This window comes from Orcinus orca, chromosome 4 (assembly GCF_937001465.1).
Source record: "Orcinus orca chromosome 4, mOrcOrc1.1, whole genome shotgun sequence".
Lineage (NCBI taxonomy): Eukaryota > Metazoa > Chordata > Mammalia > Artiodactyla > Delphinidae > Orcinus > Orcinus orca.
This window is the reverse complement of record NC_064562.1, coordinates 121,497,940-121,511,867: the sequence shown is the minus strand read 5'-3', so window position 1 is coordinate 121,511,867 and position 13,928 is coordinate 121,497,940. Positions and strand designations below refer to the sequence as shown.

The following is a 13,928-nucleotide window of genomic DNA, read 5'->3' as shown; positions in this document are numbered from 1 at the left end:
AGTCAAAGGCAGAATAAATATATTAATAGACAATTCCAAAGTAATTTGCCTTCTGTGCATCCTTTCCTAGAAATTACTAGAAAATGTGTTCCACCAAAATAATGCAGTAAATCTAGAGAGAGAAAATAATATCTTAGCCCCCAAATTAGGGATGAACCAAAGGGAATTAGATGATGGTAAAGAGAAGTGCCATGTCAACAGCTGTTCACTATATCTAGGAAGCATTTCATAGTCATTAAAGCAAGACAATGAAGGGCTTCAGGCAAGCTGTCTTTTCTACCTACCCTTGCCCAAATGAATCATGAGTTGCATTTTATCATTTTGAAAATAGTTCCGTATTTATGAGAGAAAACAATAGTAATGGATGAGGATAAAGAAAATGAGATTTAGAGAAATTATTTCTCTGAGTCACAAAGTACCTCATGGAGCTTGGAATCAAAACTGAGAAACCATATCCAGGGTACATACTTTTTCACAAACGCATTGTATCAAAATGAAAATGCAAGATAGAAAGTAGTAGTGCTTTAGGATGAGAGATTATTTTTAAAAGAATAATTACATATTTTAAGGTACAGTTTATAAAGTACTTTTCATAATATTTTGGTTATGATAAAGTACTTTGGAAGGATTTTGAGATGGAGAAGGTGACATGGGTCAAGTGAGTGGAGAATGGGATATCTGCCAGTAGTAATCAAGCTCAAATCGGGGTTGATGCCAGTAAATTCTCAAGATTCACTGTAAACCTTTTATGGTATTGGTAGGGTGTTCTGGAACCAGATACAAACGACTTTTCCATTGCCAGTGATTTAAGGACTGAACTACAAGCTCTGATCTGCATCATTAACTTGACTTTCAAGCTTTTAATGGGTGACAGATATGTCAAACTGATTTGAGCACTGCAGATGCAAAATTTATGGTCCAAAATTCTTTTCCTTTGGAGATTAAACAGTGTGAAGTGGATAAACTTTTTTAAGGTGACGAAGTTTTCTCTCTTTAGCTGCAAATTTTTATCTTAACCGTATTAATTGGAAATGTTCTAAAATGAATTGAGCACATCTCTTCCATCTTAAGTGGAGTAGAGGAACGTATCTTGAACTTTTATTTTTCTTCTCATTGGTGTCTGTATTCTTCTCTTTGTGGAATATCAAGTTGACAATATTACAGAACTTTTTAAAAGAATGCATTTCACTGTATTGACAGTTTCTCAAATAAATAGGTCCATTCCTCAAAACATGTTTAACTCTGTTTCATAGATTTTATGTTAGGAATAACATATGGGGGTGATGAAATCTGACCTTTTTGTGCAGCCATGGAAGTAACCAACTGTGAAGTTGGCAAACATCACTAATAGCAGATAAAGGAATGTTTAATTGAGTAACTGGTCTTTCTAGACCTGCTGGCTGTTGTTTCCCAAATCTAAATAAATTGGGAAATGAAAGATGCCTTATAACCCTTTAGTAACTTCAGATATTCTACTCGTAATAAAAACACTTAACACATTCAGTCACTTAGCTTGTTTATGTCTTAGTTTCTTCATCTTCAGCAGAAATGAGGGGAGTGCAGTACCTGTCTATAATAATCACTGTAAGAATTAAATGGGCTATGTGAAAGTATACAACACCTGTCACACAGTAGATGCTCATTAAGTGTCCATTTCCCTGCCCTCCTCTAAGGGTTTTCCACCTTATAAAAGCAGATAATTCTATAAGTGCCTGATTCATGCACCATTCACAGGATCAACTTAAATGTCTATTTCCTTTTCCCCTTATATATAAGCTCTTCATTTCAAAAAGAGAAATAGGGACCTTACCCCTTTGTAAGGAATGTAATATATTTTTCTTCATTGCTTATCTGAACTGACACACTTGGACTTTTGCAGAGGAAATGATAATATCTGCCATTTACTAATATTACAAATATAGAAATGGAAAAGCTAGTCCATGCTAATAAACTCCTTCATCCTAGTAAACTTCTTGAATTTCTACTGCTTTTCTATCATAGCTCCACTTTCCCTGTAGAGTAACAGCTTACTCTCCATCAGGAATATTAACCTCCTAAAGAGTTACAGTCCTATCAAAACACACAAACAATAATTTGGCATTGTAATAACTTTCCTGTGTATATTACCTCTGTATCAAAGATGTTTAAATTTCTTTCAAATCTGAGAAAGAAGGGGAAATCTTCTATGGAAGTATTTTTTATTATTTTAATTGAGTACATTTAATTTCTGTCTATATGAAACCTCACATACTTTTTTTGTGTGTGCTATGCGGGCCTCTCACTGTCGTGGCCTCTCCCGTTGCGGAGCACAGGCTCCGGACGCGCAGGCTCAGCGGCCATGGCTCACGGGCCCAGCCGCTCTGCGGCATGTGGGATCTTCCCGGACTGGGGCACGAACCCGTGTCCCCTGCATCGGCAGGCGGACTCTCAACCACTGCACCACCAGGGAAGCCCCACTTATACTTTTTTGCAGTTAAATCAAGAAATTCTTTTTTAAAAAGGGGAGAAATGCTGAACTGAGATTTTAATTAGTTTTGCCCTGATTATTTTATATCATCTTTAATATATGGAAATGAAACTTTCATTACACTTTACTTAAAGTATGTCTATTAACTTCTGAATCTTTTGTTTGCCCACTCCCAAATTCTAGCCTTCCTTCTACCCAACCTTTAATTTGAGAAAGTGAAAATATTATCAAAGTTAAGATTCTCTAATAAGGAAATGTGTTATATTTAAATGTTTAAATAGTGATACACTGAAATATATAAACACATATACTATATGTATGTGTATCTATATGTAGATAATAATACCCAAAAATCACACATAAAAATGTATGTATATATTTACAAATGTAAATATATGTGTATATGTATCTACATAGTAATACCAGATACCCTCTACCATTCCAATCATAAATATGCTGATTAGTATCTAGATTACTTTTTTACTGTCATCTTTTCTAATTAGTTATCATCTTAGCCATATTTGTGTATATGTATTTAGGAAAAATTGTGGTTTTTACATAAATAGAGCAATCCAAATTCTATGTTTGCTTTTTTTTTAATTTTTCTATCTAGAAATTGACATTGAACGTTGTGTGCGAGAATCAATCAACCTGTTTTGTTGGACTCCTAAAAGTGCTACTTACAGACAGCATGCTCAACCTCCAAAGCCAACTTCTGATAGCAGTGGAGTCAGAAGTTCAACACCTTATTTCTCCACTGAGTGTCCAGATCCTCCAAAAACAGATCTGGTATGTAATTGCTGATTTAATTCATAAACTCTAAAAGAAGATGGATGTTATATTAGTATACTTAAGTATCAGTATTGTTCATATACTATTATCACTTATGTCTTTTTTTTTTTTTTTTTTTAACGGTATGCGGGCCTCTCACTGTTGTGGCCTCTCCCGTCGCAGAGCACAGGCTCCAGACGCGCAGGCTCAGCGGCCGTAGCGCATGGGCCCAGCCGCTCCGCGGCATGCGGGATCCTCCCGGACTGGGGCACAAACCCGCGTCCCCTGCATCGGCAGGCGGACTCTCAACCACTGTGCCACCAGGGAAGCCCCACTTATGTCTTTTTAACATAGCTATCTTCTAATATGTGATTGTATTCATACAACTATTTCAGGTCTTGAGGTCAACCAAAGGTGAGAGCTTAAGGGCTTCTCAGGTCTTTCCTGAGCATCCAAACATCCTATGTTCGCATTGACAGAGTTCTAGATTCCCAGGATCCTGTTAGCACTTTCACATACCCCTATGGACATTGTGTTCCCCAGCTTTTAATTTTAGTTTTTAATTTTTATTGTCAGCTTCTTCTTTGCTCCAACTGTTATGGCTACCTCAGACAGCTACAATATTAAACAATTGCTGCTGACTCTTTTTGACAGATACCTCCAGAGAAAAGTCTCTTTGAACAGAGAGGGTTCTGAGTCAGGTCAAATAAAGGCAAACACTGTGAGGAGAGGTTTCTAGGGAACTGGAAGACATGTCAAGTAATCATAATTCCCTGAAATGATACTTTTTGGGAGCTCTAAAACCACTCTGTCCTGTCCAGTGGTTGCTAGACTTCTGGTTTGTGAGACTGTTGGTTTTTAAGGTGGAGCTGAGGAGAAGGAAATGAGAGTAGGGCAAACTAAAGCACCACAGAACTCACATTCTTACTGAAATAGAGGTATTTCTTTTGACTGTACTCCATACATTGCTGCAGACCTTTGTTTAATTTTCAGAATTCTAACAAGTTCATTTTGATAATCTTTGCCAGTATTCTCATTATGTTTTGGAGGAGCAGCTTTTCTGAGATCCCTACTCTGCCATTCTCACTGACGTCACTCATGTTCTATGCTATTTGTCCACTACATTTTAACTCCTGAGTGAAACAAAAAGATTGAGTAGTTGATTTTAAAAGCTCAAAATAAGAATATTGACAACTCAAGTAATGTGAGACTTTCATTTTGTGATAAAGTAAAATTTTACTAGGAAAAGTCACTGTTCATTTTAAATTTAAGTGGTTTTAAACCTTTTCCCTTACACCCTCGTCTGAAATGAGATTTTTGTTTAAAATGTCACTAAATTTTTGTTTGAATGTCACTAAACCCCAAGTCACTTTATATATTCCTAATTATGGTAAGTCTCAGAGTTCTGGGTCAATTTGCTAAAACTTTGTGATATAAAACTAACTTTTCATAAGTATAAAATAGATAACTAATAAGAACCTGCTGTATAATAAATACATAAATAATTTTTTAAAACAACTGACTTTTCTGTGTACTCATAAGTCAGATATATTATCCCCATCAACAATACTAAGAATGGAAGAGAAGAATATACTACACTATTTACATGAAATGTTGCTATCTGAAGGATATTCAAGTTTTAGTTTACTTTTCTTTAGAATTTATTTCATTTTTTTATGATATATTTCAACCATAAAAAAAAATATACTGAATAGTATAAAAACCAATGCATTATTTTTCAACAATATGTCTGAATACATACGGTAAAACAGATACCATTCTAGTTACTGGGGCTAAAGCAGTGAAAAAAGAGTACCTGTCCTCATAGAATTTGCATTTAGTGGAGGATATACAGACAATAAGCAAAAAAGGTAAACAATTAGTGTGTTTTTTAGATTCCACATATAAGTGAGATCATGTGGTACTTGTCTTTCTCTGTCCTACTTATTTCACTTAGCATAATATTCTCTGGATCAACCATGTTGTCACAAATGGCAAGATTTCTTTTTTTCTTAATGGCTGAGTAATATTCCGTTGTATACATATACACCACACTTTTTTTATCCATTCATGTATTGTTGGACATTTAGTGGCCTTTAGGTGCCATAGAGGAAAGTAAAGAAGAATAAGGATAAACAAATGGGACTACATCAAACTTAAAAGCTTTTGTACAGCAAAGAAAACTATCAACAGGACGAAAAGACAACCTAATAAATGGGAGAAGATATTTGCAAACCATATATTCAGTAAGAGGTTAATATCCAAAATATACAAAGAACTCATACAACTCAACATCAAAAAAACAAAAACCCAATTAAGAAATGGGCAGGGGACCTGAATAGACATTTTTCCAAAGAAGACATACAGATGGCCAACAGATACATATCAACATGACTAATCATCAGGGAAATGCAAATTAAAACCACAATTCAATACCCACTCACACCTGTTAGAATTGCTGTCGTCAGAAAGACAACAGATAATTGTTGGCAAGGACGTGGAGAAAAGGGGACCTGCACGCACAGTTGGTGGGATTGTAAATTGGTTCAGCCACTATGTAAAACCATATAAATTGTTCCTCAAAAAATTAAAAATATAACTGCCATATGATTTAGCAGTTTCACTTCTGGGTATTTACTCAAAGAAAACAAAATTAATTTGAAAAGATATCTACACACCATTGTTCATAACAGCAATATTTATAATAGCCAAGATATGGAAGCAACCTAAGTGTCCCATCAATAGATAAATCAATAAAGACAATGTGGTATATACTTAAACACACACATAGAGTACTATTCAGCCATAAAAAAGAATGAAATCTTGCCATTTGCAGCAACATGGATGAAGCTTGAGGTTATTTTGGTAAGTGAAATAAGTCAGACAGAGAAAGACAGATATCACATGATCTCGCTTGTATGTTGAATCTAAAAGACAAAACAAACAAATAACAAAACAAAATGAAACCAGACTCATAAATACAGAGAACAAACAGGTGATTGCCTGAGGAGAAGGAGATGGCAGAGGGGTGTGTGTGAAATAGGTGAAGAAGATGAAAAGATACAGACCTCCAGTTATAAAATAAGTAAGCCATGGGATGTAATACACAGCATGAGTAATATGGTCAATAATATTGTTATCACTTTGTATAGGGATAGATGGTTAGTAGACTTATGGTGGTGATCATTTCATAATGTCTGCAAATGTCAAATCACTGTCTAGTACACATAAATCTAATATAATATTGTATGCCAGCTATATTTCAATTTTTAAAAGGAGAAGATGAAGAAGAAGGGCAATAGAGAATGCCAAGGAGGAGGATTCTGGAGAGCATTAGAGAAGAGTTGCTATTTTATGTGGGGGACTCAAAGAAAACCTAGCTGATAAGGAAACATTTGAGAAGAGAACTTAAAGGAAGTGAGAGAGTGAGTTATATACATTTCTTGAGAAAAAAATATTCCATCTTGCAAGTGCAAGGTAGTAACATACTTTGTAAGGGGAACAGTAAGGATACTATATATAGAATGGAATGAGTGAAGAGGAGTGTGGAAGCCATAAATTTACAGAGATCAGTGGTTCAGATCTTGTGTAACCTTAATACTTTGGCTTTATACCAAATGAGATGAGAAGCCATTGGAAGATTTTAAGCAGAGTGGTGACAGGATCAGACTTACATGTAAAAGGATTACTTTGGCTACTATACATGAAATAGACAATAGGAGGGACAGAGGTAAAAGAGGAGACCAAGGACGAAGCTATGATGGCTTAGAACCAAGGGGTAGCAGTAGAGGTGATGAGAAGTAGTGTTACTGAGTCCAAGCTCATACTGCTCCCGTACAACAGGCCAATAAATCGAGAGACAAGTTGTTGGAACAAGGGATAGTGGCTTTATGCAGAAAGCCAGCTGACCAAGAAGATGGTGGACTAATGTCCCAAAGAACCATCTTACCCAAGTTAGAATTCAGGCTTCTTTTATATTAAAAAGGGAGGTAATGTTGTTGGTTGTTGCAAACTTCTTGATGTCGGAATCCTTTGTTCTTACCGCTGTCCACATAGGTCAGGTCATGATGTTCCTGTAAACCTCCAACAAGACAAAGGTTATTCTCTGTTCTGCAACTTTTTATCTCTATGTGAATGGAAAAAGTGTTATACCTTTAAAGATCAGAGCCTTGAAAATGGGCTATCCTGTTTATTTCAGGCTATAGGCAACATTCTTAACTTGCAGCAAAAGCAATAGAATACAAAGGTTAAAGTAAAAGAAACAGATCCAATATGGAGTCAGATTTGTTCTTCCCTGTTACAGTAGTAAGTATATTTTGAAAACAGAACCAACAGATTTTGCTGACTCATTGAATGTGAGGTACGAAAGAGAGAGTAATCACAGATGAATCCAAAGTTTTTGACTGAGGCTAGAAGGATGGTGTTTTGGCTGTTCTCATTTGCTGATGTAAGGAAGACCATAGGAGGAGCAGGTTGGAAGGTAAAAATCAAGTGCTCACTTTTGAACACGTGGATTTAGAGATTTCTATTAGATGTCCATAAGAAAAATAAGTACATTATTTTGTTAGTTTTATGAATAATATCTTTTAAGCTATTATGTTTCCTGGTTGATTATTCCTGCTTCATTTTAGTTTATTTTACATTTATTTTATAGTTAGCAAACTCATTTGATTTTTTTAAAATAGACTTTATTTTTTAAAGCAATTTTAAGTTTATAGCAAAATTGAGTGGAAAGTGCAGAGATTTCCCATATACTCCCTGCCCCACACATGCATAGCCTCCCCATTATCTACATCCCCCACAGAGTGGAACATTTGTTACAATTGATGAACCTACATTAACACAGTATCATCACCCAAAGTCCAAGGTTTACATTAGGGTTCACTCTTGGTATTGTACATTCTGTGGGGTTGAACAAATATATAAATGACATGTATGCATCATTATAGTATAAATGCCCTAAAATTCCACTATGCTCTACCTATTCATCCCCCTTCGCCCTCAACCACTAGGATACAAACACTGATCTTTTTATTATCTCCATAGTTTTGCCTTTTCCAGAATGTCATATAGTTGTTTCCTCCATGTCTTGATAGCTCATTTTTTAGTGCTGAATAATAGTCCATTGGTTGTACCACAGTTTATTTAACGATTCACCTACTGAATGACATCTTGGTTGCTTCTAAGTTTTAGTTATTATAAATAATGCTGCTATTAACATCTATGTGTAATTTTTGTTTGGACATAAGTTGTCAGTTCCTTTGGGTAAATACCAAGTGTTTTGGAATTGATTCGCTTTTTAAATCTAGTAGATTGTAGAGTCTCTTGGATGTTTATGCGGCTAATTCAATCAACTATACATATGAATACATTTATCTCTTGCTAGTTACTACTTTTATTATTATATCTCTGATTTTATGTGTATGTGTGTCTTATTGCATTGCATAGGACCTCTAGTAAAGTAAAATAAAAGTGATGAGAGCAGGTAGATTTCTTTGTACCTGAATTTAATGAAAATCCTTCTAATTGAACCATTAAGTTTGATTTTTTTTTTTTTTTTTTTTTTACGATACGCGGGCCTCTCACTGTTGTGGCCTCTCCCGTTGCGGAGCACAGGCTCTGGACGCGCAGGCTCAGTGGCCATGGCTCATGGGCCTAGCCGCTCTGCAGCATGCGGGATCCTCCTGGACCGGGGCACAAACCCGTGTCCCCTGCATCGGCAGGCGTACTCTCAACCACTGCGCCACCAGGGAAGCCCTGATATTTTTTTTAAATTAATACTCTGAGTAATGAATTTCCCTTCTTCTTCAATATTATTAAGAGTACTTGAATGAGTGTTGAATTTTATCAAATTCATATTCTATTAAGGATTGATTAGGATCATCTTTTTTCCTCCTTTAATCTGATAATGTTTACATTATTAAAATTTTTGATATTGCATGGTCCTTGCATTTTTGAGATAAAGTCTACTAGGTCTCTACAAAAAAGTAATACTGACTATATTCAATTTGCTAGTATTTGCTAGTATTGACTTTCTGCATCTATGCTCATAGGTGAGATAAATCTATAATTTTCTTTTCCTGTCTGTCCTTGTTAGTATTTGATCTTAAGATTTTATTTCTCTTTCCCTTTATTGACTGTCTAATCAGTTTGTATAAGAGGAATTATCTGTTTCTTATAGATTGAGTTAAACTTGTCTATAAAACCACCTGAGTCTGATGCCTTTTAACCAGGGAGATATTTGATTATCCATTCTTCTGAGTCACTTTTTATAAGTTCATGTTTGAAAATTATCTATTATCTATGCTGATTTTATTACAATCCTTTTTAAGGTATCTATGTCGTCTAAGTTTTTATACCCATTCTTTATATAAAATATTTTTACCTGTTTTAACATTTTACCTCAAATTTTTTCCCTCTTTTCCATCCTAGTATTGTTTATTTGAAGTCTTCTTTGTTCAGATTTAAATGTTAGAATAATAGAAAGTAGATACAAAAAATTATGTATGTATGCCTTACAAAAGCATATTCATTAAGTTTAGGATAATCACAGTTCAGATTTACGTACTGTATATTCTGTTAGATTCTATAACAGATTAAAAAATCCCTTTTGTAAATTTAAACATAAACTGCACTCTGTGACTTGTAGAATCAAAGCTTGAAAACAGCTCTGAGAAGAAAATTACACTTAACTTTTAATTTATCCATGTGTCTATCATATTTATTCCCAGAAGCAGACGACTGTAGTAGAAAAAGCATGAGCTTTGCTATTAGATGAACTTAGTTTCAAATTTCAACCCTGTTCCTTTTTGGTTTTATAATCTTGCATAGTTCACATAACCTCTCTAGTTTCCTGTTTGTAAAAGTGAGCATAATTATAATAATTCCTACTTTGCAGCATTGTTAAGCACCTAATTCAGTATCTGATACATAATAATATTAGCAGTCAAACAAATGGTAACAATCATTATCACACATTTAGTAACTAAAGGTTAAATGTTTCAACTTTGAAACTATGCAAAAATTTTCTGAAAGTTTTCTGTATCTAAGTAATTTGTACAAAAGAAGAGATGTTCTGGTATTCTTCTATTTCCCCTCAGCTATGTCAACTTTATTACTATCACTTTACATTTAGAAGTCACTACAAACAGTAAGGGTAGTAAAGGAGAGGGAGGCTGGCTTGCCAAAAAAGGAATCTTTCAAGCATTTTTTCCTCAGTAATTTCAGTTTAAGATTTCACTTTGACCTTTACCTCTTAGTTTCAATACTATTTTGATCCCCAAACTTGCCAAAAGAATTATTTTATCTAGTGCCAACGTCTTTCACATCTACTTTTCCTTAAATAGCTAAGACTGCTTGACGATTCTAACCACAGCTAATTGAGGGGCTGGGTAATATATATATATATATAAAGGTATGTAACTGATGAATAGAATAAAATGGGTTTTTTGAAAACTGAATATATTTTAGAGAAAGACTGGCCAGCACTGGATTTTTTTAACCAATTTCTTTGTTAAATTTTAATTACCATATTAATTTATTGATGACTGGTATAAGTTAGTTGCATGTGCACTGTGACTAAGCAGGAATTATTATTCTTGTTTATAAACACAAATGCTAGTCTGGGATTTTATTAAGTAAATTAAATTTTGTTTTGTTTATATAATGTTAACTGTTTACATTTACTATTGTCGTAAAGTAAGCAAAACATTCATTGAATTATCCTCAATTTACAGGTATGCTTTAAGTATAGATTAAATGAGTTTAGTGTACATGAAAACTTAAAAACACATTTATATTCTTTAAGTTGGAGTAGCTTCTGAAAGTCTGTTATAAATACTAGTCTACAAAGTTTCATCTTGATAGTAACACCACTGTTTTTTATAGTTTGAACAATTTAAAAATAACACTACAATGATTTATAGTTTTCAGGTACTCAGGTACAGTATTTTATTTGTTCCTAAACAAATCTCTGAAGTAAGTATTTTTATCCCTATTTTAGAGTTGAGGAAACTCAGAAGATAACTTAAAGCAAGTTAACTTTATCAGTAGTGTGTTGTGTTTTTCTCTCTTATTCATTGAAATGTATATATTAATATACAACATATCTTACTCTATAGTCATTGAGCACTTTTGTAATTTTCTTTTCTTTCCCTAGTGCATGTTTATATACACTCATGCAATCACCTATATACCTGCTCTTAAATTAGTTGAAATGTTTTTACAGTAAGGTAGAAGGAAAAGCAGTTATGTGACCTCTTTTTTTTTTAAAGGTATTTAATGTATTGCTGGTGGTTTTCCAGAAAAAGAATTTTAAACCAGTTAAACCTCCAACAACAGCAAATGAAAATGCATAGTTCCCTATATCCTCCACAACACTGGACATTATAATTAAACTTCTTTTGCTGACTTGATAAGTTTTTAAAATCTCATTTACATATGCATTTCTTTTATTACTAACAAGTTTAAATTTTTTCTTATGTTTATTAACCAATTATACTTTTTCTCTGAATTGTCTTCAGATAATTCTTTGTCCATTTTTCTACTGGAAGGCATTTTTATTGATTTGTAGTGTAGTGTTAGAATACTAACATTTTGATACCTTTGGTACATACTTTTCCAGCTTGTTGCTTGCTTTTAAATACATTTTTTAAAAAATTTTAACACAGGTTTAAATTTTTTGTGCATGTGATTCCTTCCAAGACATTTTTTTTTTAAATAACATTGGTTTATAACATTATGTAAGTTTCATGTATACAACATTGTATTTCAGCTTCTGTGTATACTACAGTGTGCTCACCATCAAAAGTTTAATTTCCGGGGCTTCCCTGGTGGCGCAGTGGCTGAGAGTCCGCCTGCCGATGCAGGGGACACGGGTTCATGCCCCGGTCTGGGAAGATCCCACATGCCGCGAAGCGACTGGGCCCGTGAGCCATGGCCGCTGAGCCTGCGCATCCGGAGCCTGTGCTCTGCAACGGGAGAGGCCACAACAGTGAGAGGCCCGCGTACCGCAAAAAAAAAAAAGTTTAATTTCCATCTGTCACCATACAGTTGATCCCCTTTACTCATTTTGCTCTCCCCTATCCCTTTCCTCTGGTAACCTCACTTCACTTTGTATTCCACTTTCTCCATTCCCCTGACAAAAGTCACAAATTACTCTTTTCAGTCCCTGATCTCACTTGATCTCTCTTTTTTTTCAAACATAACCCTTCATGGATTTTTGGTACACCCCAATCTCCTCGTTTTCATCTTTCCTCTCTGTTACCTTCACTCAGTATCTTTCACTGTCTTCACCTGCCCTTGCATGTCATTAAATATAGCGTTCCTCAGGGATCTTTGTGAGCTTCCTTCTGTTCCCTCACGAGATGGATATTAGACAGTCTTGAATACTTCCATCAAACAGTGACCATGGCTTCCAGTTATTAGCTCCTGCTCAAGCTTCTCTTGTTAGCTCTAGGCGACCAACATCCGATGCCTGCTCTGCACTCCACTTGGGTGTTTCACAGGTAACCTCTAATTCAGCATGTCTAAGACTGAATTTATTTTTTTTTCCCCAGTGATCACCATTTCCTTCCCTGACTTGTTCAGGTCAGTATGCAGATTCATCTTTGATTCCTGCCTCTCCTTCCAAACTCAATTAATCAGAAAAACCTGTTCACAAGTCTATTCACTTCTATTTCTGATACCATCATTTTAGTCAAGTTTTCCATTATCTCTTATCTGCTTTCCTGCAATTTCCTGCATCCATTCTTCTTCCTCTTTCTTCAGACTTCAGCTAGCATAATCTTTTAAATTTTTTTTTTAACTTAAAACAACAGTAATCTATTGTCTCACACTTCTAGAAGCTAAAAATCCAAAATCAAGGTGTTGGCAGGGCCGAGCTCTCTCTGTTGGCTGAAGGAGAGAATCCTTTATCTCTTCTAATTTCTGGTGTTTGCCAAAAATCCAGTGTTCCGGGCTTCCCTGGTGGCACAGTGGTTGAGAGTCCGCCTGCAGATGCAGGGGACGCGGGTTCGTGCCCCAGTCCGGGAAGATCCCACATGCCGCGGAGCGGCTAGGCCCGTGAGCCATGGCTGCTGGGCCTGCACGTCCGGAGCCTGTGCTCCGCAACGGGAGAGGCCACAACAGTGCGAGGCCCGCGTACCGAAAAAAAAAAAAAAGAAAAAAAAAAAAAAATCCAGTGTTCCTTGGCTTATAAATACATCATTCCAGTCACATGGCCATCTTGCCTTTATATGTCTTCACATCATCTTCCCTCTGTGCATGTTTGTCTCTATGTCTACATTTCCCCTTTTTATAAGGACACCAGTCATATTGGATTTGGGCCCACCCTCAGCATAATCTTTTTTAACTAAAAATCTTGACAAGACTCTTCCCATTATCCTTACAATAAAATTTAAAATTCTAAACATGGTCTGCAAGGCCCTGCACAAATCTTTCCATTGCCTACCTTATCAACTTCTTCTATCAGTGTATCTTTCCTTCTTATTCTTCTGTGCTTTAGATTTCTCCCAGTTTTAGGAATACCCTTTACATAATTCCATAATAAGGTCTCTATCGCTGCCTACATTTCCTTTATTAAAGTAAATTTCTGAAGAGTAAGAACTGCATCTTACTGATTTTTGTGTTTTTGTTGCTTAGGATAATTCCTGATGCATCACAGCCTCTTAATAAATAAAATAATAACATA

At 35.3% G+C, this 13,928-nt stretch overlaps 1 protein-coding gene across 4 annotated transcripts in view; it reads left to right on the top strand.

Annotated features, from left to right (window-relative positions):
• TBCK (TBC1 domain containing kinase) overlaps positions 1-13,928 on the top strand; it is a 244,314-nt gene that overhangs the window by 170,805 nt on the left and 59,581 nt on the right. For all 4 annotated transcript variants that reach the window (XR_004483193.2, XM_004269604.3, XM_033427801.2 and 1 more), the window contains exon 23: positions 3,081-3,256. Coding sequence is in view for 3 of the 4 variants with exons in the window: in XM_004269604.3 (XP_004269652.1) it covers positions 3,081-3,256 (176 nt within the window). In the remaining variant the exon portion in view is untranslated. The remainder of the gene's footprint in view (positions 1-3,080; positions 3,257-13,928) is intronic.